We start from the raw sequence: 18,564 nt of genomic DNA, 5'->3' as shown, positions 1-18,564 counted from the left end.
CAATTTCTTCTTTGCTATTAGATTAATAAAGAGTTTCATTAACTTTATGGCTTCCTATGGAGTATGTTCCTTAGTCAGTATGTAGTTTTAGACCATCTCCAACCATTTACACCAAATTTTGCATCAAATTCTACACCAAAAGGAATATTCTCAGCATATTCTTACACCAAATTTTTTCCATCTCCAACCCATTACACCAAATTTTATTTCTTAACTAAAATAATTTATTTTATGATAAATTAAGACTTTACATTATCTTTAAATATTTTAATATAAAATATAATCATAATGCAATATTATGCAAATAATATAAAGTAATTTTTTAGATTTAATTTTGTTAAATTCATAATTTATGTAGTTTCATTTTTAATTATTTTATATTCAATATTAGTCTTGTTTTAATCGTCTTAATGAGATCTTTCAAATGATATAATTTATTTTTAATAATATGAAGTTTATATCTAACAATTTAACAAAATGTAAAAATATACTAAAACTAAAATAAGGTACCAGGGGCATAATGGGAAAAAAATAAAAGAACATTTGGTGCGGATGAACAGTGCAGCACCAAATATGGCGCTGCACTGTTCACCCTGCACCAAAAATTTGGTGGGATGGTGTGTTGATTGGAGAGGGTTTGGAGCTCCATCACACTATATTTTTTGGTGTTTTGGTGTTTTAGAGGGAAGGTTGGAGATGACCTTAGACCATCTCCAACCCAAAACACCAAATTTTGCACCAAATTTTACACTAAAAGGAATATTCCCAGCATATTCTTACACCAAATTTTTTTCATCTCCAACCCATTTACACCAAATTTTATTCGTACACTAAAATAATTTATATTCTCACAAAAAGTTTATATTTATACTTTTATTATTTAACATATAGTTGTATTTAATTAATTAAAATTTAATTATGGTTTGTGTAAATTTTTTTTTTCAATTAAATAGTATTCAATATTAGTCTTGTTTTAATCGTTTTAATGAGATCTTTCAGATGATATAATTTGTTTTTAATAATATACAATTTTTGTTTAAATATTTAACAAAATATGTAAATATATAAAAAAACAAAAAGGATACAAAAGTAATTATAGAATAAGATAAAGTACAAAAGATGGGCAAAATGGGAATTAAATATATACACCAAAAATGGTGCGGATGAACAGTGCAGCACCAAATTTGGTGCTGCACTGTTCACAATGCACCAAATTTTTAGTGTTTTGGAGTGTTGATTGGAGCCCTTCCACACCAAATTTTTTGGTGTTTTGGTGTTTTGGTGCCTTGGTTGGAGATGGCCTTAGAACTACAAGTCGGTTTGATTTCGCCATTAAAGTAGCTCTTTAGGAGGTAAAAAAACAAAGAGAATTTTTCCCTATGTGGAAACTGGTTTCTCGGATTGTTTTTGGTATGAGAGATTAAATGGGAAGATGAATAGATATCTCTTAGCCTTTAGGATCACAAAAGTAATTATGGCTAACATGACGCACTGTGGCATGCAAAAGGTTTGTATGGTAAGATTATCTCAAAATCTTGGATTTTTAGTCATATCAAGGGGGTTTTGAATCTGGAAGAAAATCTGTATGGGAAGTCAAGAATTAAGGCAAGTAGCTTGATCAATACCATTAATAAATGGATATACTTAAGGTAAGTAATGGTATGATCTAACCTCTTGACTTACTGACTGATTTAGAGATCCCTTCGACATATTCCCAGAGCATATATGAGAATCTCATACCGATGTGCATCAAGTGGCTTAGTCAGTATGTCCAGCAGTTGCTTTTCTGTCTGAATATACTCTAGCTCAGTTTCCTTGTCTTCAACCAGTTCCCTTATAAAGTGATGTCTAATGTCTAAATATTTGGCTCTGAAATATTGCACTGGGTTCTTTGAGATATCTATAGCACTTATGTTATCACAATAAAGTGTCATTGATTCTTGATTAATTCCGTAATCCAGGAAGATCTGTTTCATCCATAGGAGTTGGGTGCAACATCTACCAGCAACAATGTACTCGGCCTTAGTTGTACTCAGTGAGATGGAATTTTGTTTCTTGCTTAGCCACGATATAAGATTCTTCCAAATAAAAGAACATCCACCAGAAGTACTCTTTTTATCATCAATGTTTCTAGCCCAATCAACATCATAGTATCCAACTGTAACACCCCGAAATTTTGTAAGTATTTTTGAGAAAATATTATTATTATTTTCGAAATATTCATGTTTTATTGTTGCCCAAAAGAATTTTTGGAAATTACTATTTATTACAAAATATATATTTTGGAACGTATATGTATATATTTATTTATTTCGAAAATAATCAATAAGAATTGGTTTGGCTTTGCTGGACAAAACTTACTTTTTTGTGAGAAGTCTTGGTTTCGAATCTAGGCAACAATTAATTTACTTTCAAAGCCTATTATATTGCTCTTCGTATATAGTTATATACTTTTGTTGCTAAAATAATTCTTGAAAGATGAAACGGCTTGGTGGTTTGGGATTTGAGCTTTGGGCTGTGGACAGGAGTTCGACTCTTGTTAGTCGCAGAAAGGTTATTTTCTTTTGGTTCAGCAGAGAAAAAAGAAGAAATAAATAAATAAAAGAGACCAAGATGGCAGGAGTCTGCCTGGATAAGGAAAATTGAGGAGTGAGACGCCGGAAAAAGAGGAAAGAAAAAGGAAAAAGGGGGAAAACAAAGTCAGCACGACGGCTGGTAAGACTTACTCCACCCCATAAATCATTTTTCACATAGCACTTTGGAGCACATAATTCCATATTAACCCCATAGAATATTTTATACTCAACCACATAATCATTTTTAGTCCATTAGAATATACTAATTCTCAAATCAATCAATTTATGGTGGATTCTAATTTCATATAACATTTCATAATAAATAATAATCAAATAATCATTTAATTCCTCATAAAATACTATACATTCACAACTTATCATTTTCATAAATAATAGGATTCAAATACTAATTCACTCACATAAATAATTATTTAATTCCACATAAAATTCCATAATATCAACATTTTTTCCATTTTCATAATAGGATTCAATCCTTTATTTACCATAGTATACTTTTCAAAAAGTCATATTCTAAAATTTCTTAAAAATTTAACTTTGTGCCATACTCGCACACTATAAAAATACATATGGAAGCACATTAATCACACATAAATGGGACAAAGTCCTTTATTCTTAGGCCCTAGTGAACGGTGCTTTCCACACATCCAAACACTCCACATATTTCCCATTTCTAATGGAAACAGGACTCTAACCTTACGTGTGCACACCCCCGAGTGAGGATTCCAAGCCTCACCGGGAAGTTACTAGTCCTAGTATTCGGGGATTTTTCCTACCGAATACTCCTCAAAACAGGGTACGTAGACCCTAGTGGAAGGCATAACCTAACCACTCCTCAAATCAACAGGACAATAAATGCCATAGTATCCGGGGATTGTTCCTACCGAATACTCCTCAAAACAAGGTATGAACCCTAGTGGTAGGATTACCCTAACCACTCCACAACAGGGCATAGCCCTAGTATCCAGCATACAATTGAATACTCCACAATTTCCAAGTCACATATCTTCCATAAGTTTACAAAATATTTTATGTAATAAAATTTAGCCCTTAGGCTCTCAAAATCTATTAACCAAAATCAATTTATCAAAAATTCCAAACTTGAGTTCTTAATATAGATTACACCTCATAATATTTCCATAAGTTTTGAAATCAAGACTTAGCATAAAAGCTTGTTCATAAATTTGATAGAATAATAATATTTGTAAAATTAATCATTACTTGCATTGTACATCCAATCTCTCAAAAATGAGGTTTTCTTCCAAAATAAAATTAGGCTAATTCTTTTCCTTGAAAAGCTCAATAAAACTCATTTTGCAACCAAGAGTCCAAAATCTACATTTTGGTCAATTTTTTTTCATTTGTCACTAACATGCGTTCTACATAATAAGGAGGAGTCCTATGTACACACAACATATAAGTAAAATTTAAATTTGTAAGGAATGTACATATGCATACATAATTCGTACGCCACTTATTCAAGTAAAAACAAATAATGATTATTATTATTTTATTTTTTTATAAAACGTCGTACGGCATTTAACAATGAAACAAAATAATAAATTTCGTTATTATTATTAGTATTGTTATTACTAATAAAATAACGTACGTACATATCATAACCTTACTAATCAAACATATTCATATACTAATTGTGATACATAGAAAATTCATACTAATTGACAATACTAACTCGAGTAATAAATTATGTACATTCAATAAGAAATTAAATGTAATGCTTATACATATATATATACCCATAAACTAATAATAATCATAAGCATACGTACTTAGGTAAGGTTCTTTACATATAATCATATATTCACTGTTATTATTTTTTTTAGAAAACCTACGTACGTACTACACATATACTTTATACATATAATATATACTTATATATCCATACACAGAAGAATTAATATATATGTATATATACAAGATTTTAAGTACAATTGTTCATTAATACTCTCAAATACCATAATCTCTACCACAAGAGATAACTTGTATTATAAAGGTAATACATGCTTCAAGAATTTATGTAAGACAACTATGATTTGATTAATCCACACAAGAGAAAAAAATCATGTTTCAGTCATAGTCTAAAACCCATAAGGGTAAGGGGAAGGCATAAAACCACAAACCCACTTACTCACATTATTTAATCATTATCACTTAAGCATTATCTCCATGAGTATCATTTAAATTATCTTCACACCATCATCATCAGTAAACCCATATTTCAATCTCTAACAATTCTTTTACACAGATTCTTACTAATCATCATACGCCCACCATAAATCAAATGTACAAATAATATGTTCTCACAAATATTTAACAATTTCTATAATAATAGTAATATAATATCATATAAGCACATATTAGATAATTTAAATAAAATTTGAATGGACACCTACCTAATAACCACAGCACAAGTTGACAATCCTTCTATCTTTTCTCTTCCTTTCCCTTTCTTCTCTCTATTTTTTTTTCTCGGCCAAAAAGCAGAATGAAAATTGTGAGCTTTCCCCCTAACTCCAAAGTTACGCACCTCCCTTATGAATATAAATATATCTAATCTACCTAATACATACACACAACACACACGGTTTACTATTATTTAATTATTAATTATAACACCTCCATCAAATCAGGCTATTAATTATTAATTATAACACCTCCAACAAATCAGGCTATTAATAATATTATAACCACCCCCAATTCACGCCCTTTTCCCTTTTTCTTTCTTCTTTGCCCTTTTCCCTTTTTCTTTCCTCTTTTTCCGGCGTCTCACTCCTCAATTTTCCTTATCCAGGCAGACTCCTGCCATCTTGGTCTCTTTTATTTATTTATTTTTTCTTTTTTCTCTGCTGAACCAAAAGAAAATAACCATTCTACGACTAACAAGAGTTGAACTCCTGTCCAAAGCCCAAAGCTCAAATCCCAAACCACCAAACCGTTTCATCTTTCAAAAATTATTTTAGCAACAAAAATATATAACTATATACGAAGAGCAATATAATAGGCTTTGAAAGTAAATTAATTGTTGCCTAGATTCGAAACCAAGACTTCTCACAAAAAGTTAAAGTTTTGTCCAGCAAGCCAAACCAATTCTTATTGATTATTTTCGAAATAAATAAATATATACATATACATTCCAAAATATATATTTTGTAATAAATAATAATTTCCAAAAATTCTTTTGGGCAACAATAAAACATGAATATTTCGAAAATAATAATAATATTTTCTCAAAAATACTTACAAAATTTCGGGGTGTTACACCAACTAAGCTTAATTCACTCTCAGTTTAATACCATATTCCATACGTCTATGTTCCTTTCACATACTTCAAAACCCTCTTAGCTGCAATCAAATGTGACTCTTTAGGAGCAGATTGATATCTTGCACAGATCCCTACACTGTACATAATATCTGGTCAACTGGCTGTCAGATATAGAAGACTACCAATCATACTTCTGTACACTATCGAATCGACTGGTTGACCAGAATCATCCTTTAAGATTTTTGAAGAGGTTGATATGGGGGTTCTAGGAGATTTACATGACTCCAGCTCAAATTTCTTGATTAAATTCTTTGCATACTTTTCTTGTGATATGAAAAATCCATTTGTAGTTTGCTTCACCTATAAGCCCATAAAGTATGTAAGTGGACCAACAATAGACATCTCAAACTCCTTCATTATTGCCACTAGTTCATCAGTGTTCTTTTGAAGAGTTGACCCAAATACAATGTTATCAACATATATTTGAGCAATAGTGATGTATTATCAAGTGGTATTAACAAACAAGGTTTTGTCAACTCCACCTCACTTGTATCCATGTTGCAATAGACACTGCATCAGTCATTCATACCATGACCTTGGGGGCTTTTTTGAGCCCATATAGTGCTTTCCTCAGTTTATAGACGTGTTCTAAACATTTGGGGTCCTCAATCCCTTTTGGTTCAGCTACGTAGATGTATTCATGCAGATATCCATTCAAAAATGTTGTTTTAACGTCCATCTGAAATAGAGTAAAGTCCATGATATATGCAATAGCCAGTAGGATACGAATAGATTCTAGCCTTACAACTGGAGCAAACGTTTCATCATAATCTATTCCTTCAACCTATGTGTATCTTTGTGTCACCAATCTGGCTTTGTTTCTAGCAACGTTAACTGTTTCGTCAATTTTTTTTAAAGATCCATTTTGTAACTATAATGTGGACCCCTTTAGGCATAGGCACTAGATCCCAGACATGATTTCTTTCAAAGTGATTTAGCTACTCCCACATCACCTTATTCTACAAATTTTCTTGCAATGTTTCCTTCACATTTTTTGGCTCTATTTGTGATGTTTAGCAAGCACAACCTACAAGTTCAACCAAGTTTCCTCTTGTTTTTCTATGAGTTAGCATACTTCTGAAGGATCACTAATGATATTCGTCGAAGGATTATTCTTCCCCGTTTGAGTCGGTTTATCCCTTTCCCTGTCTATCAGATAGGCTAGTGGTTGCATCAGAAGTATCTTGTGACTCATCTAAGGACCCAACAGACTAAGCCTCAGCTAGTGATTCATCAGGATTTGTTGAAGGCTTAGTTAGTACATCGAATACTACATTAGAGGTATGCTCATGTTCTGAACGACTAGGTTGATCATTTATCATTGCATTTACTGATTCCATGATTGATTTTGTTATCTTGTTGTACACTCCATAAGCCAGGCTGTTTGGTGAGTACCCAAGAAACACTCCATTATCACTCTCTTTGCTTCAAATTTTCCTCTTTGCTCTTGGTCTATCAGAACAAAACACTTAGATCCAAAGACATAGAAGTACTTTAAGTTAGGTTTTTTTCCATTCCATATCTCGTATGGTGTCATTGAATTACTCGGACGTATGTAGACTCTGTTCACTATATGACATGCTGTATGAACAACTTTTGCCCCAAAACGCTGGGAAGTTAACTGGCATTAAGCATGACCCGGACCATCTCATGTAGAATACAATTATTCCTTTCTACTATACCATTCTGTTGAGCAGTTCTAGGGATAGAAAATTCGTGTGCAACACCCTATTCTGAATAGAAATTTGAGTATGAGACATTCTCAAATTCTTTGTCATAATCACTTGCTAGTCTTAGAATTTTAATGATGGGTTCATCCTTCTCCTTTTATAGTCTAATGCACAAAGATCTATATACCTCAAATGCCTCTGATTTTTCCATTTAAAACTTTATCTAGCAGAACCGTGAGAAATCATCAATACACACACACACACACACACACACACAAGTTAGACCCATCAGATCAATATGAATCAGTTCCAAACAACATTTAGTAGTGATGGTTTTGACTAGTTTGTGTGGTGTCCTTGTCTGTTTGCTAATAGCACAGGCTCCACATATGCCTACATGATCAACTTTTCCATGTCTCGAAAATTTATATGGCCTAATTTTTTATGCCACAGTTTCACCTCATCAACTTTAGTTTGGTTGAATACCAGATCATTTGTTAGAATGTAACAATTGTCATAAGATCAAATTCCCTCCATCACTGGTTGATTAGCATTGCCCATCACACTACACTTATTTCTGTTGAAGCAGACTTTACAGTCTTGATCACGTAGCTGACTGATGCTGCTCAAGTTGGCACGTAGTCCTTGAACCAGTAATAATTCTTCTAGGTGGGGTAATCCAGGAACGTGCTGAATGCCTTTTCCAAGAATCTTTCCCTTTTGTTCATCTCCAAAGGTTACTGATCCATTGAAGGTTAGAGATATTTGAGATGCTTGTTGTTTCCTATCATATACCTGGAACAGCCACTATCGAAATACCACCTTGAATTAGATAAGGTTGCTGACAAAACAATGGTAAGATGTCAAATTATCTTAGATTTTCTAACCCAGATTTGCCTCTTGAATGGTGCAATGTTCTTTTGTTTGTACTTTTTTTTCTCGTTGATCTTTGTAGAAGTAGTAACATTCAAGGTGAGTATGAACTCTAGTCTGACAGTAGTGACAAGTTGGAGTGTATTGTCTAAATCTTCTCCTGAACCTTGGATTCACTGGTAGAGTGTCTGGCTTAGTGGTTCTTGAAGTACTACCTTTGACAAAGACCCAGAGGTATTCCCTACATGTTATGACAAACCTGTTTTGATGCGAACATTTATTCCTGATTCAAGGATCTCATTCAAAGTAGAAGTGGTATCCATCATCCTGATCTTCCGTTTCAGTTCCTCTAGTTCTTTCATCAGTTTTCCTTCCTTGGTGCGTATCTAGTTTATCAGGTCATCTTTCAGTACTAGTGAGGTATTCAGCTTTTTAACAATGTCTTTATATGCTTTCAACTCATCATTTAGGTTCTTGTTGACTTTAACAAGTTGTTCCCAGCTGATCAACAACATGGCATATTCCTCTTCAAGCTCTATAGTAGTTTCATCAAACTCATTTGATGACTTATTCTTGACCTCTTCAGTTTCTGAAAGGTCAGTTCTTGGAGCAAAGAATGCCACAAAGTTACCATCAACTTCCTCATTATTATGATTTTCATATTCTTCCTCATCATCACTCCATTTTGAGGCTTTCATAGACCTCGTTCGCTTAAGATATGTAGCACATTCTGATTGAATGTGACCATATCCCTCACATTCTCTGCATTCTTCCTAGTGTTGGATGAGGAGTTTTTCAGCTGACCAGATGTACGTGATGATTAACCTGGCTTTGAGCCTGCTGTGTTAGATGTCGTGCTAGCACCTTGTGAGGATTTTTGACTTCTTCTAGTATGTCCTTGTCTAGGTTGACCAAACACTTTTAGAATAATATTTTTGAAATTTTTTGTAAGTAGAGCAAGGGTTTCGTCATCTACACCTCCAGTGTTTGAGTGAGTATCTGCGTCAGCAGTGAAAGCAACTAACTTACCCTTTCGAGATGCACCAGGGTTGTCCTCTGCCAGTACTTGCAGCTCATAAGTATGTAAGCTTCCCATAAGTTCTTCAACAACTTTGTTTTCCCATCCTGCATTTTCCTGGATAGTTGTGACCTTCATTCGAAATCTTTTGGGCAAAAGCGAAGGACTTTCTTCACAACTTTAGGCTTAGTGAAGGGTTCACCAAGAATAGAAGCCCGGTTCATCAAATCTTGAACACGACTATGAAAATCAATAATCGTCTCTTTCGTACTCATCTTCAATCCTTCAAATTCATATGGAACCATCTGCAATTTGGATTGTTTAACATCATTAGTCCCTTCAAATCTGGTTTGAAGTATCTGCCAAACTCTCTTAGCTTCACCAATTCCAATGACAAGAGTGAATACATATTCATGTAGAGATCCGACAATCGAGTTTAGAGTCTTGTTATTGTAATCTGACGGAGTAATCTGAGCCTATGACAACTCTTCTTATGGTTTCACCACAGTAGTATTGTCGGGTCCATGATTTGTAGGACGTGTCCATCCAGTAATCACAACACACCAGACTTTAGCCCATTGGGCTTGAAGGTAGATGATACACATGATTTTATACCTTTATTTGCCCCACGAATCAAGAGTTTTTGTTGATAATTTCTTTACCTTGATACATTTTAGGCTCGTTTGTGTGTTATATTTGATCATGTCTAGTTTATTCACAAATGAGGAGCAAAGGAAGGATTTTCAGTCATCTTGGACCAATTTTCGAGACATAAGGAACACACCCCGGGCCGGAAAGGAGCAACAGAACACAAAAGGAGTCAGAAGAGGACTAGAGGGCCGCATCACGGCCTGCCTCACGGCCGTGATCCCCACCACGGACAAGTAATCGGCCACGCCGCATCACGACACGATCCCGGCCGTGATGGCAGCCGTGACCCGGCTGCTGTCCAGTATTTAAGTCGCATTTTCTGATATTTTGGGGATTCCGAACCCTAATTTTAGCTCAGTGCAGTTTTACCTCCTTTAGAGTTTTCCATAGCATAGAATACAGTAGATTTACATCATTGAATTCAGTTTAAAGCTTGGAATCATCGTTCGGATCAAATTTACTTTGAAGAATTGTTAGTAAGGTTTACATTTTTATTCTTTAATATTGCAGCTATGTCTTCCATCTTTAATTCTTGCTTCGCTGTGTTTACTCCCATTATGCGGGAGTAATTCGTTTATGGGTTTGGATTAAGGGTCCATTGTTAATCTTGATGTTCGATTTATGTTTTATTGCATAAAGGGATTGAATCTTTTGCCTAGGGTTTATGTTGATTTGGGGATTTCCTTGCACTAGTTATTGGTTTGTGGCCAAAATTAATTACTAGTTTAGGAGAGGGATTCATCACAACGACAGTTGGGTGGAGACCTCGAGCCTTACCAATTTCAACCTAATTTTCCTGCTATGAAAGTAGAGGTAATTTTGGGGGCTTACAATGCTTAGGTGCTTAAGGTTATGATTGATGCATCACGACAGTGGGGCAATCTTAGCCTAATTCTCTTATTGATTACGAAAGTAGCTGAGTAGAATTCTTTTGTGCATTGCCCATATATCCCATGGTTAATTATTCTTTCCCTAATCCTGAGCTTGTTAGAACATCAAGGTTACAGTCCCCCTAATCTGGCCCATACCTTTACCATACTGTTTACACATTAATCAATTGCTTTCTTCTACACGATTCAGTCTTTGTTGCTTGGATTCTATAAATTCACATACTCTAGTGCCTGGTAATTCACACAATTTCGTGCCATAACCCCAATCCTCAGCGGAACGACATTACACCCTTTTTACACTCATCATTTGTGCTCATCACATTTTGGCACCGTTGCCGGGGATTGGCTTATTTCGTTTTGATTGTGTGATTAATTTCTTACTAGCATTAGAGTTAGTGAATTTTAGGAGATCAAGTTTTATTTTATTATTTATTAAGAAAACGAAAAAAATACATTTTTATTTGCACTAAACCATAACCAATCTTTTCCAAGAGTGTTTGTGGTTGTTTTTGACATTAGGTTTCCCTCCATTTATGCACACTAGAACGAGAGGGAGCACGAATCTTCGTCCCTACGATCCAAATCTTGAGAGGAAGTTAAGGAGGGAGAAGAAGAGGTTATTTGATTGGCTTCGAGAGTTTCAGGACTTCGAAGTTGACATGGAGACCGGAGCCAGTAGTAATACCGGGCAACCTGCCCATACTGGTGTTAACACGCAACACCCGAGGCAGAGAGAGGTAGTTGGGGACAACTCTGGAGTTCGTGCTGATCCCCAAATTCCAAATGTTCAGGATCCAGCACAGAACTTCAGGGCTGATCCAAACCCAAATATCAATGTTGGGGGAGGATTGGGTGCTCAATTCATGCAGCAGCAGCCTGTGTACCAGCAGCCAGGCTATGGGGTTGGGATGCAAAATCTTCTCCATTAGATGAATCCCAACCTGTTTCAGCAATTTGCACAAGATTTCCCACAGGCAGAGCCAATGGCAGCACATTTTGCCCCTGAGTTCACTGAAGAAGACTGCATTGTGTACCCAGGAATTGAAGCGAATAATTTTTAGTTGAAGACTCAGCTCATTAAGATGGTCCAGAATAATCAGTTTGGAGGATCTCGGGTTGAGGACCCGAAAACCCACATTGTTCACTTTAACCGTATCTGCCAAACTATCAATATTAATGGTGTTCCAAGTGAGGCCATCAAGCTGAGCCTGTTCCCTTTTTCCTTGAGAGATCAAGCACAACGTTGGTTGAATTCATTTCTAGCCAACCATTTCATTACATGGGAACAGCTCCACAAGGCTTTCATGCAGGAGTACTGTCCTCCATCCAAGGCTACCAAGCTAAAGAAGCAAATTCAAAATTTTCAGCAGTTTGGCAATGAAGATCTTCCTGAGGCTTGGGCGAGATTTAAAGAGTTGAGGAGGCAGTGCCCGAAGAATTTGATAACCCCAGGTGATTTTATGTCCTCATTCTATGAGGGATTGTCTAACCGGTCAAAGATTATTCTAGATACCTCATCCTTTGGGGGTGTTTTTATTGATATGGGACCGGCAGCTGGAGAGCAGATGATTGAGAGGATCACCTCTAATAATACCCAAGAGAGAGAAGACAGCTGGGATGTTTGAAGTTGAAGACAAGATAGCAATGCAGGCTCAGCTAGATACAATACAACACATGCTAAAACAGATAGTACAGGGCCCCACTCAGAGTGTCCAGGCAGTTGCCCAGCCTCCACTGATTCCACAGAATCCTTATGGTTCTAACCCCTATTCTGTGCCACAGGTACCTCTTATAGCCTGTTGTGAAATTTGTGGTGGAAATCATACAGCTCAGACATGTCAATTGTTAGATTTCGGTAACCAAGTTCCTCAACCTAATGTGGAGCAAGTTGACCTCATTGGTTATTCTAGACCACAGGGCCAGGGACAAGGTTATGGGAACTATCAGCAACAAGGAAGGAATCAGGTTGTTCCCTCTTGGAACAATCAGGGAAATCAAGTGAGAAACAATCCACCAGGATTTCATGGTAACCAAGGGAATAGGGGTGGAAACCTAGTCCAGTGGAGAAACAATCAAAACTTTGGGCAAAATAATCAGAATATAACTCAAAGGCAGTTCCAGCAAGGCAATCAGAATTTTGGGAACACTCAGGGCCAAGGTTCTTCTAAACCACATCAGGATGTTGATATGCAGCTTCTCATGAGCACTATGATGGCTCAGTTTAGCAAGCTTCAAGCAGAGATAGATGGTCTCAAGGCTCAGCAACAAGGAGGAGGTAATCAGTTTTCTAATCAACCTTCATCTTCAAATGGTAGGCTGCCAGCAAGCACAGAAAATCCAAGGAAGCAGGTGAATGCAGTGACCACGAGAAGTGGATTAGCTTTGAAGGATCCACCTTTTCCTTCGCATGATCCAGTGCCTGAGAAAACTGATGAGGACAATGAGGGCATTCAGGTTGAGGATGTTCTAGATGACAGTGAAGAGGAGCCTGAGTTACAGAGAGACAGTGCTAAGGGGAAAGCCCCTATACTAGATGAGAGTGATCCCAGTAAAAAGCCTGAGAAGAAGAATAAGCAGATTGGAGACTCAGTTGTTCCTTGCAATCTCTTGCCATTCCCACAAAGGTTGTGGAGATCCAAGGAAACTGAGAGAGAGAATAAGTTCAAGAAGATGCTGGATAAGTTGGAAATTTCCATGCCCTTTGTTGATGTAGTGACTCAGATTCCTTCATATAAGAAATTCTTGAAGGATATTATGAGTAATAAGAAGAAGTTAGAGAAGAGTGCTGTGGTGGATCTCAGTGAGGGGGCATTGGCATGTGCAGCTCTTCAACAAAAGTTGCCTCCCAAACTGAAGGATCCAGGTAGTTTTACCATCACTTGCATTATTGGGGGATTTGTAGTGGGTAGTGCTTTATGTGATCTAGGTGCCAGTGTTAGCCTGATGCCATATTCCACTACAAGAAAAATCGCGAATCGCGACGGAAATTCGCGACGGAAACTATTCCGTTGCAATATAGCGACGGATATTGCGACGGAAAAGTTTCCGTTGCAAACTAACGACGGAATTTGCAACGGAAATTAATTCCGTCGCAATTTTTGGCGCAAAGGGAAAATAAATCCCACAAAAACTTGGCGGCAAAATATTCACGACGGAAAAGGCGACGGATTAACTTTCAATCGCGAAATAGCGATGGAAATTGCGACAGATTTTATTTCGTCGCGAAAAGAAGGAATTTTTTTTTTGTAGATGAATAAATATTGCGACGGAATTAACAACAAAATTTATTCCGTCGCAATTGTGTTTTTTAATTTTACTTCAAAACGACCGCCTTTTTTATTTTCTTATAATAATTATAAACGTTAAAAATTAAAGCCTCATTCTCTACAGTCTCACTGTCTCAGCCCTCGCCCCTATGGAAACCCTAAATCGCTAATCTCACTCTGGCCTCTAGTCTCTGCCTCTCCCTCTCGCTCTCAGTCTCAGTACTCGCCGAAGTCGGAGTCGTCGCCTCAGGCAAGCCTCACCGCTCGTCTATTCTCAACCAGTGAAGCCGGCCTCATCGAGTTGCGGCTCATCTTCTCAGTTCTCAGACCTCGCCGAAGCTTGGAGTCGTCTTTCGCCGCTCGTCTTTACCCGAGCACGCCCTCAAATCTCTGAGTCTCATAGATTCACTGTTCGCTCGCGGCTCGCCCCCAACGCCTCAAATCAAAACCTTTCATTCTTTCAAAGGTAACCTCTCATTGTTTCAAATTTTTGAGTCTCTCAGTCTCTGTTGCTTGAAACTATAAACTTTTTCCTATGCTTTTCGGTCTGTGTATTTGGTGAATGGTTTGATGCATTGCAAAATGGCAATGATTTCAGAAGGAAACTTTAAAACAAAAGTTTAATGGTCTTAAGTATCTATGTATTTCAATAGCATTGTGTATAATATTGAATTTTGGATTTAAAGTCCATTATTTCTTGGATTTAGATATACTATTCTAGTTTTGCGTTGGCACTAGAGAATGATATGCCTGCATTTACTAGACATTTTGTCGGCTTAGCTCATGTGCAATCTTTTCTACCATTCAATAAGGAATATTAAATGACTGTTATTGTTAGAAACTTTGAACATTTTGTGTTTTTTCCATATTTATGTGATTATTATGTGAAAAGTGTCACTGTTCAGATGGATTTTGCTCCATTCAAACAATGGTACCTTCAGCACTATGGCATTGATATTGGTAGGAAGAAGAAGCCGGTTGTTGCTAAGAAGGAAACAAATGAGGTACTGCACTATGGCATTGATTGCCTGTAAGCAGTAAGCATGAATAAGCTAGAATTAGGAATTAGGAATTAGAAATTATGTTAATTGCCTTTTCTTTCTTTTAATTTTAATTCTTTTAATTAGAAATTCTAAGTTAAAAATGCATTATGTATACTGCATAGGAATCCGCATGTATTATGTTAGTATAGTGCCTGTATTATGAAGATTGCATAGCAACATAGTTAAAAATCTATTAAAATTATTTAACCTAGATTCCTAATTGAGTTACTGGTTTAACTTTTATAGGGCTGAACTGATGAAGAAAACAAATGGACAATGTTTCCCGAAAGATGTATGTCGTAGATTTGACTTAATTATTTCAAGGTATCAACTCGGATAAATTATATGTATATTCGGTCTACTGTTGTAAGCTTCCTTTTTCTTCACTTTTGGTTGTTATAAAAAATTTTGGTATCACAACTTTTCTCATATATGAGATCATGATGGTTAATTTTGGTAATATAGAGGGGTTTGAGAGGTAAGGTAAAAAAGATATATTGGAATGTGCTTTCTTTTCAAATAACTGCTAGCATTTATAGATCTGGTGGTAGATATTATTTTTTTATTTGTTTAGTTACTATATGAACTATGAAGTGTAATAGGCGGATATTATAATCTTGTGTTTGAGTAAATGATAAAGTTCAGTTACTGATGAAAATTGAGAGTGAAGTCTGACAATAGGAGGTTCTAGGAAATATACTAAGTACCCTCATGACTTTTGTGGTGATTTTGGATAATTTTTTCCCCATATTTTAAGGGGTTTTGGAGTTTCAACTCTTGTGCATAGCTGAAACATAAGTGCCCAGCATTCCATGCTTAGCTTTTTTTAAAGTTTTTGTAGGCATAGCTTGATTTGTCTTGGCTTTTTTTTTTTTTGTCATTTTCATTTTGTGAGTAAATAATTGCATGAATTTGTACTAATATCAGTTAGTGCTCAACTTTCTTTACCGTAGGTCAATGGCTTTCTGAGGATGTCCTTGCCTATTGCTGTGGATAATTTTTTCCCCATATTGCTTTGTTTTGTTTTTGTTTTTTGTTTTTAATTTTTTTTTAATTTTTTAAAGGGTATCCGCGTCTGTTGTACAAAGAACAGAAGCGGATACCCTAATTTTTTAAATATTTCCTTGCCAAATTGCGACGGAATTGCAACGGAATTATTCTGTCGCAGTATTTCGCAACGGAATAATTCCGTCGCGATTCCGTCGCCATATCTCGCGATGGAATTTTTCCGTCGCAAACGAAGATACGACAAGCCGATAGGCAACGGAATGAATTCCGTCGCAAAACCAGTTTCGCGACGGAATTTGGCTGTTTTGCGACGGAATTTTTCCGTCGCGAATCGCGATTTTTCTTGGCTGGAATTAACCTGGGCATTCCAAAGCCTACTACTATGACTCTTCAGATGGCTGACAGATCCATTAAGCGCCCAGTGGGAGTTCTTGAAGACATCCCGGTGATGGTTGATCAGTACTTCATACCGGGTGATTTCGTGATTCTAGATATGGAAGAGGATGCCAAGGTTCCCATTATCCTTGGTAAGCCTTTTCTAGCTACTGCTGGGGCTCTCATAGATGTAAAGAGGGGAAAGCTTGTGATGGAGGTGGCTGGCCACAAAATTGAATTTGATATCTTTAAGATGGCCAAACACCAACCCTCTTACATCGATGAGTGTCATGTGATTGAAGTGTTGGAGCAGTGCAGTGCAGAGGTGGATGAAGAGGAGGATGAGGACTCCTCTGAACCAGTTGCTGAGGAGTTGGAGGATTCACTAGAAATAGTGGTTTCTCTTACTCCATTCGAAGAGGAGCAAGCCCCGAAGGTAGAATTGAAACCTTTGCCTTCCAATTTGAGGTATGTATTTTGATAAGTGCATATTTGATCATATTTTTACCCCATATTTAAGCTCATTTCAACCACTAAATATTAATATTATGTCCATAATTTTATTGAATTTCTTCATTGAGATAAATAATTGCAATTTGATCAAAGTTGATGAAGAGATTACAATTGAACGTAATTATTGTTTAGGAAGTGCTAATTCTGTTGTTTTTAGATTTATTATTTAGCCACCTAAACAATTGTAGTGGTGATAATGAATGCATGGGGACAAGAAGATATGATATTGCAGTGAGGCAAAAAGAAAAAGGAGAAAGAAAGCAAATTAGACAATGGAATGATGATCACGTGAAGCAGCTCAAGTAGGATGCCCAAGCAATTAATCAAGATCAGCCAATAATGGAGTCAAAGAACAATATTTTCAATGGTCTTGATCACAAGGACAAATCAAGGCAAAAGTGGAACAAAATAATAATAAGCTGGAAGTTTCGCACAGTTTGTCCACTGCTTGGTATTTTGATCATATCTCAGCCTAGGAATGTTCAAATTACATCATATATATACCGTTGGAAAGAAGACTTCAAGGGCTACAACTTTACCAGAAATACAAAAATTGTAATTCTGATTAAAAAAGGGACAAAAACAGCCTGGAAGTTGAAGCTGGGTCCATGTGACGTCCTGAGTGCGAATAATTCAATTCTGCTCCATTATTTGTTGCTCAATTACATCAGGGCTTACATAATACTCCAATTTCTGATACTTTGCTGCCTATATAAGGTCCTCTCCTCTCCCAAATGAAGAGGAGAAGCATAGCATAATGTAGAATAGATTAGAATGTTCATTTCTTTCTTTTGTAGTTCCTTTTCCTTTCGTTTCCCTCTTTCGTAATTTACATTTCATTCTTTTAATTTCCTTATGTATTGTTAATTTCCTTTCCGTATGCTCTTATTTATTTTTATGTTCTTACTTCCTTTATTTTCTTTATCATTTATGCTTTCATTATGTAATTAATTTTACCTGGATTTAAGGTAGGAATTTATTATTTATCTTAATGCTACCTTGCTTTTAATTTCATAAGGGTAGAATTATAATTATGGATCATAAGCATGTTCAAGAGGCTTTGTTTGCAACTTGTTAGTAATTACTAGCTATCTTTATTGGCAAGTAATTGGAGAGTATTTGCTACAACGAAAGTTGTGTAAAAACTCGAGACACCTCTTGTACAACCCAAATATCTCGCTACGAGAGTAGGAGACGAATTGGGGGGTCCTTGATACCGAGGAGCCTCAAGAGTTCGGGGTTGAGTACTAAGAAATTAGGAAATGCCCTTACTCTAATTTAAGACACGAAATGATCTTGAATTCTTATAGTGTATGCCCT

The 18,564-nt window shown here is 36.1% G+C and overlaps 1 protein-coding gene and 1 long non-coding RNA gene across 2 annotated transcripts; both read left to right on the top strand.

The window, feature by feature from the left end:
• The first annotated feature begins 12,656 nt into the window (after window positions 1-12,656).
• LOC115999412 lies at window positions 12,657-14,123 on the top strand. The gene has a single exon (XM_031239262.1). The coding sequence runs from the start codon at window positions 12,657-12,659 to the stop codon at window positions 14,121-14,123; it is 1,467 nt and encodes a 488-aa protein (XP_031095122.1).
• A 309-nt stretch (window positions 14,124-14,432) lies between these two features.
• Window positions 14,433-15,789, top strand: LOC115997958. Its single transcript, XR_004093811.1, has 3 exons — window positions 14,433-14,771; window positions 15,211-15,309; window positions 15,595-15,789. It is a non-coding gene; the product is annotated as an uncharacterized LOC115997958 (long non-coding RNA).
• Window positions 15,790-18,564: the final 2,775 nt, after the last annotated feature.

This window comes from Ipomoea triloba, chromosome 12, assembly GCF_003576645.1.
Source record: "Ipomoea triloba cultivar NCNSP0323 chromosome 12, ASM357664v1".
Taxonomy (NCBI): Eukaryota; Viridiplantae; Streptophyta; class Magnoliopsida; order Solanales; family Convolvulaceae; genus Ipomoea; species Ipomoea triloba.
This window is presented reverse-complemented; position numbering and strand designations above follow the sequence as displayed.

Coding starts and splice junctions, on each gene's coding strand:
- LOC115999412 (XM_031239262.1), top strand. CDS start 12,657: ATGTTTGAAGTTGAAGACAAGATAGCAATGCAGGCTCAGCTAGATACA.